At 38.6% G+C, this 6,730-nt stretch overlaps 2 protein-coding genes across 5 annotated transcripts in view; one reads left to right on the top strand and one right to left on the bottom strand.

Moving 5' to 3' along the window:
- Positions 1–954: 954 nt before the first annotated feature.
- LOC116851009 (transcription termination factor 5, mitochondrial) lies at positions 955–4,781 on the top strand. 4 transcript variants are annotated; one of them, XM_032829979.1, is made up of 7 exons: positions 955–1,117; positions 1,205–1,405; positions 1,556–1,689; positions 1,767–2,115; positions 2,529–2,956; positions 3,981–4,211; positions 4,360–4,781. In XM_032829979.1, the coding sequence occupies exons 2-7, from the start codon at positions 1,229–1,231 to the stop codon at positions 4,649–4,651; spliced, it is 1,611 nt and encodes a 536-aa protein (XP_032685870.1). In that variant the 5' UTR covers positions 955–1,117; positions 1,205–1,228; the 3' UTR covers positions 4,652–4,781. The 4 variants fall into 4 exon arrangements, with proteins under 4 accessions (XP_032685870.1, XP_032685869.1, XP_032685868.1 ...); XM_032829978.1 differs by having other exon boundaries at positions 956–1,136; XM_032829977.1 differs by having other exon boundaries at positions 956–1,405.
- A 160-nt stretch (positions 4,782–4,941) lies between these two features.
- Positions 4,942–6,730, bottom strand: part of LOC116851010 (homeobox protein ARX-like) — a 6,855-nt gene continuing 5,066 nt past the window's right edge. Inside the window, exon 4 of the mRNA XM_032829982.1 lies at positions 4,942–6,675. Coding sequence (XP_032685873.1) covers positions 6,023–6,675 — 653 coding nt within the window. The 3' untranslated portion in view covers positions 4,942–6,022. The remainder of the gene's footprint in view (positions 6,676–6,730) is intronic.

The raw sequence follows: 6,730 nt of genomic DNA, 5'->3' as shown, positions 1-6,730 counted from the left end.
AATCACGCAATTATGCGCTTAGCACGGACACGAATCGCCAGAAAATGGGCATAGAATGGACACACAACAATGGGTTAACCCACTCTGAGTTATTCAGCCTACGTTTATTGGTCGAACAAGTACTTATAAGCTTTATGATTGGCTAGTAGAGACTTATGACGTCATTAATCGCTTTCGGAGCGATTAACCCAAGGCCAGTCGAACACGCTATTCCTTCCTTCCTTCCTTCAATATTTGGCTAGAGTCGCATCCATGACTCATGCCCCAACGCCATTACTGACGAACACACTAGAGGTTTGTTCTTTCGACCTGAACTGGCTGCACTAGTTCACGAAGTTTGCACTAATGCGTTCTTTCGATCAGAACAGTGCAAGAAAATGTGTTCTTTCGAACAGTGCAGGCTGAACTAGTGCAGCGAGTTCAGTGAACTGACTGCCCTAGGTCTGGAGGTAGAGCAAGCAGTGCAGGGCAGCTAACCGAAAAAATTTAAATTTGTATCTATAACCTGTAAAATCGATATACCTAGTTGACATTACGTAGAAGAAATAATCCGACGACGGAATCTATAAACAGTAAATAAATACTTAAATATATAATAAATATATAATGTAGATAAATATATAATAAATATATAATGTAGAATGACATAAAAGAAGTATTTAGAATGTTATCCAAACAGCACAAAATATCCGAAAGACATCCTGGGAAGGCTCTTGGACGTTTTTTCGGAGGGATTTGTTGTATGGGTATCCAACACAAAACAGTTTTTAAAAGAAATAGGATTGTTCAACAAAACATAAAATGCTATAAGTGCGAAAACATGACTATAAATTGATCTATGTTATTTAATCCAGCCATGTTGTCCGCCATCTTACACTGCTCTAACTTGCTCTTACCCGTTCTTTTCAGACCTATATGTATCTTTGCACTGGTCTGCACTATCTTGAACTTTCTTCAACTAGTACAGTTCCAGTGCAGCCCTAGGTCAGGTCGAAAGAACAAACCTACTTATTGCACCAGTTCAGCAGTGCAGCTGAAAAGAACAGACCATAGAGTTAACCATGTGTTACGTTATATGTATGAATATAAATTCGTATAATTCGAATAGAGAGTCGGGGTAAATTGTATAAACAAATGTACATAGTTTGCTATATGTTTATGATTTATAACAGCTGTGTTGTTATATGGTTATGATTTATAACAGATCACGTACGATAAATTCGATAGAATGAGTCGCATTAAAATAAGAATGTTTAGAAGAGCGACGCAGAAGGAGGATTTATTTCAAAAAACATTAATAACAAATCTAGGCTTGAATTCCGACGAGGCTAAACAAATTGTCAGTATGAATAAAACGACGTCCTATGCTGTACATCGATTTGTGAACAACTGTCTGGTATGCAGAGTACGTATAAGTAATTTATTCACAATAAATACCGTACCGACATCGCCCGCTCATATAATAATGAATCTAACTCATTTTCTTCGCAATTTTACTGATATAATTTAGGAAACAAGAAGAAATTTACAAAAATCACGCTTGTTTCTGCTCTAGAAACACAAGGTTGAAGTTAGACCACTTGAACACTTCCAATATTGTCTAGGATTGCTTCCTTACACACTGGAACATAGAATCAATGTACTAAAAGACATAGGAGTACAGGAAGTGAGTGTAACTCAAATAAACAAGTAAGTAAATATTGGAGCATTAAACACATTCTCTTTGAGAAGATATGAGAAACTCTCAATAACTGTCTAAATTACAGATTATTGAGTTATCTAAACAAGTCTGTACTTAAATTTAAAAAGCTGACTAATATCCCTCTCGACCAAGATATAAGGAAGAATATATCTAGCAGACTCTGTGGGTCTCCAACTAATATGTACGAGTTGGACTTGTCAAACAATCGAATGAAGACCAGAGATTACTACAACAAATGCTTATTATCCTGCAAAACTCAGATATTTAACTTGCCTAATTTGGACGACACAGTACTGTTGAAGAATGATATCAAACACAAAAGCATAAGTATGATCGCAGAGACATTGAAAGTGCTCAGACTTGATTTGGACTATGATGATAAGTATGTGAGTACAGCTGGTACTAGAAAGCTGGTAAAGAAGTCAAATATTCTATATATTCACAGTTTTTAAGATAAAATGATATTAGAGAAAAATGAAGATATTAATAAATATATAAATAACTATTAGATATTAATAAGTATTTTATTAAGAAATTATAGCAATTATTTTTAAAATAATAATATTAGAATTAAATAATATATTACATAATATATAGTAACATTAAAAATGATATTAAATAATTATATTACTGTATAATATAATTTTTTAATAATATATTGTTATTTATTAACTATTATGCCAATACCTAAAAGTTAGATCAATACACAAGGTATCTTTTATTGAATTTTCCAAATTACAAGCAGAAAAAGACTCCCCAATAAACTACCATGTATTGATAGTTATAATATGATTATATATAATGTAATTATCTTTATTTTTCATAGATAACAAGCAATCCCAAAATTATCCTTGCTCCTGCTGAGAACGTGAGGTTGTTGCTGAATATCTTTAAAGATACAGGGCTTGTTGGATTATCAATCGAGAAGGTTTTAAGGGAACACCCCTACTTGTTGTTTGAGGATGCGAATAACATGAAGCAATTAACAGAGTCGTTTAAACGCTACAACATACCGGACAAGTACGCGCATAGGTCCATGAAAATCTTCACTTTGAGCAACGAGGTCTTTGTCAAACGAATACGAATGATAATGAAGCATCCGGACTTACACCTGTGGTATAAATATCCGCGAATTTTGCAAATAGTTTTCCACAAAAACATGGTCATGGATCGTGTGAAATATCTTCATTATATGAATCGCATCAAATGGGCCCACACTCAGACGGTTCTGATGCAAGAAAACCAATTAGATCGGTAGGTAACAGAGGAACTTTGTTTTCTTCATGAAAACTTCACGAAAAAAACCTTTCTCTTCATCATTCATAATTTGTATAATATATCTTCAACATGTCAATCTCGCCAAGCTAAGTTCACACACAAGTTCTATCAGGTTTACATTTTCGGTGTGTTACATTAATGATAGTTTGTTTTCTCCTTTACTTTTAAATGCTTAGTAAGATTATTTCTGATCCTTCATAAAGTGTGACGGGGCTTTTGAGATCGCCCAGATATGCGTGACGCGATGCTCAATGTGTTAATATATTTTTTGAGGAGTTTATTAGCCAGAAATATATTCACCAGATATATATTCAGAGCGCCTATAAGGCGTATTTTCAATGGAGTATCAAAGGAGCTACACATAAATTCGCTATTTACCGAACAAACTTACGTTTTTATATATTTATTTTATTATCAAAATAATAAATGTTAATATAAAATTAATTTTATATTTTATTTTGCTACGTTTTACTCATTACAATGCTACTTAAAGCATAAAACAGCAGTTTTCCAGTCTACAATCGGCCATTACACGAAAACGCTATAACGAATACTATTCTTTCTTCGCGTTTCTTAATATGTAATATTTATAACGATAAGTTTTTTATTTGTATAGTATCATTTTTATAAAGTTGCACTAAAATAATAATCATCTCTATGTTACTTCTACCATAAAGTTATATGTGCAAAATTGCGTTTAGTATTAAATTTGTCATGAACAGCATGAAACTTTAGTTACACGAATATATTTTACATAAATATTATATTAAATTTTTGTGCAACTTTAAGCATTTTGGTTTAAGTGAATAAACTCTTCAAGTAAAAAAAAGTTTAAGAGTTAGAGCCACATAAGTGATATTCTTGTTTTCTTTATTTCTCAAATCAATTCATATAGTATATTCTTTAGTGTTTGCTTTAGTATGTACTTTAATGCAGTATGTTTTTACCGTATATTTTTAGTACATTTTTCTACCAGTCTAATTCACTTTTTGTATTCAAGATTTGTCCATTACGGCACTAGTACACTTATGTCGTCGAAACCTCTACAGTACCTGCTCAATACTAAACTGAAAATTCAATTAACAAACGTTGGCCTGATTAAAAAATTGATGAAACATCCGCACTGGAAGACGGCCAATTTCAACGACATCAAGAAGATGTTGGACTACCTGATAGAGAACTTCACGATCGATGAGATATACCAAAATATACACATCATACTCTATTCACGGTAACGATTTTACAGAAATTGGATAAAGAATAAAATTATTCTGTAGAATATAAATAATTATATATGATAAATAATTGATCAGAGATATAAGATATGTAGAATATAAATAATTATATATGATAAATAATTGATCTGCTGTTGTTTCTAGATCTGCAGTTGAGGAAATGTTGACCGAGCTGAGACAGAAATATTCTCAGAGTACAGAATATTCCTTCACTAACAGTCAATATCTAGCGCTCTGCTTGTACATGCTGGAGAAAGACACTCATTTTACGGGCGACGGCATCTGGAGCAAAGGACATAACGTGGGGAAACAGACCCTTTCGGGTAAACAAAGTGTTATGAACAAGACTGACAATGACGCGGATGTTGACGTTTCAAGTGCCAGAAATAGCGACAAAATCAATCCTAATTTGACAAAAATGAAACGTTCGCAATGACGATATAGTGAGATACATAATGTACATAGATCTTGTGAATAAGTAGACAAAGCGCCAATAACGCCGAAATTGCGTTTTGTAAAGAAAAAAAAATACAAAGCAAAAAGTTTGTATATTTTAATTTACAGAAACATTCTATCGACGCTCGTAAGAACAATACAACAAATATCCCAGTGTAACGACATATCCTAACCGATCCTGTCGATCGTCCTGGTTAGTATCATGGGGAATTGGTTATAGCTGATCGATCTATTTGCTCGTGAAAGTAAAGAACGCTTGCCACACAAGAGTTGGTTTCATCACTCATTCATTTATTACAAATTATTCCCATATAGAAATCGAATATATCGCGATACAAGGCAAGAAAGAGAGAGATTATTCTGATTAAAATTCACATTTCTTATATAAAGGCACTGCGTGAGGCGTTAATTATTCTTCAAAGGCACGTAAACATTGTCGAATCGAATTATTACGAATCTGCAATGACGCATTTTCCTTTTTTCGGACTTGCGACGTTCCGTCAATAGCTGAGTTAACTTAAGGACATCATCGCTCTTCGCTACTGTGACGTTGAAGATACGAGCGAACCGAGCCCCGGCTTCGTTGTGTTGAGCCGAACACGCGAAGAGCGACAACTTTGGCTTCATTTTCCTCGTGACTCGCATCGCGTGACTCGGCGCGCTCGTGTCTTCTGAGCGCTTCGGCTCGAGGAAGCTTTTTCCAGAAGCAAATGGAACGGTCCGTAATCACGAAAAATTGCTGCGGACATGGTCACGTAATCCTAGTTTCAATCGCACGTTTCGGGATAAGAAGTAACAGCAGTAAAGATACAACTTCTTCGACTCCCTTCCTTTAAATAAAACGATATTTTATATTCTTCTGTCTCTGTGATGTGTCCTTATACATAAAATACCACGCTAGCTTTGGCCAAAGATAAAACTTCTCGCGCGACTCTTCGCGATCGTTTGCGAGGACGATCATAGATTCTCGCGGACGTTCAAGCTCGAATTGATTTATTTCCCATTACTCATTACATGTGCTTTTCCAGCGGTATCGCGTCGACGCACCGTCGGCTGAGTCGACTCGCCGATGTCTTCGATTTGAACAGCTACAGCTAGACATCAACGTGATCTCCGGCGGCTCGCTGAAGAAGTTACCTGCGCGTCGTCATAAGAAGCAACTGCGACTGACTTCCGAGGAGAGCCAGTTGCGCATCTTCGTTATAATAGGACGAAAATAAGATATCAATTTTGGAGCCCGCGTACCATGGACTCTAATACTCGTCGCGCTCGTGAGACACCGACGAAGGCGGATCGCGCCTGGGTGCGGTGTGATCGCTTAGAAGTGATCTAGAGCGTAAGAGGCCGCGAGTCAGTTCAGAAAAGGAGGCAGCTGCACGTAGCTCTGCTGACTGTTCGGCTCGCTCTTCACCATCACCTGGTGCTCCTTCATCGCTTGGCGCGCCTGCGGCGAGTGCATGCCGTAGTCCGGCTTTTGATCCGCCGGCTGCTGAGGCTGCTGTTGTTGGCCGTAGTCGGCCTGTTCGTGTGCGTATTTGTCGGCGAGGCATCCGCCGCCGTGCTCGTCCTCGGACATGCCCGAGTTGCCGAGATGGTGTCCCGGCGGCGAGTGCGTCGTCACCATCGTCTGGTAGTCGGCGCGGGTGAGCGGCCCTGGACCCGGCGGCGGTGGCGGGCTGCCACCGCCGCCGCCGGCCGGGCTCATGTAGTCCTGGTGAACGCGCATCGCGTTCGCCCCGGCCGCTGCTGGGGCGGAGAACAGCGCGGCCGCCGCCGCGTCGTGCTGCGGCAGCATACTGGCGTAGGAGTAAGCGCCACCGTTGCCGCCGCCTCCGGGCCCGCCGCCGAACGTGGACGTCGAGTACGGCGAGTTGGATGGGCTCAGCAGGTTCAGGTGCGGCGCCAAGTCGTATGCGGGAGAGTACGGCCACGCATCTGGCGGCGCTGCCGCTGTAGTCGGCGACGCGAACGGGTTCAGGGTGTTGTTTAGAGATGTGAAGGAACCTGCGGGCGAGACACGCTTAGAATTCTCTTGGAAGAATTCTTATAAGAGATATAG

This window comes from Odontomachus brunneus, unplaced genomic scaffold (assembly GCF_010583005.1).
Source record: "Odontomachus brunneus isolate Ranch 3 - 2012 unplaced genomic scaffold, Obru_v1 Obru_scaffold_164, whole genome shotgun sequence".
NCBI lineage: Eukaryota > Metazoa > Arthropoda > Insecta > Hymenoptera > Formicidae > Odontomachus > Odontomachus brunneus.
This window is presented reverse-complemented; position numbering and strand designations above follow the sequence as displayed.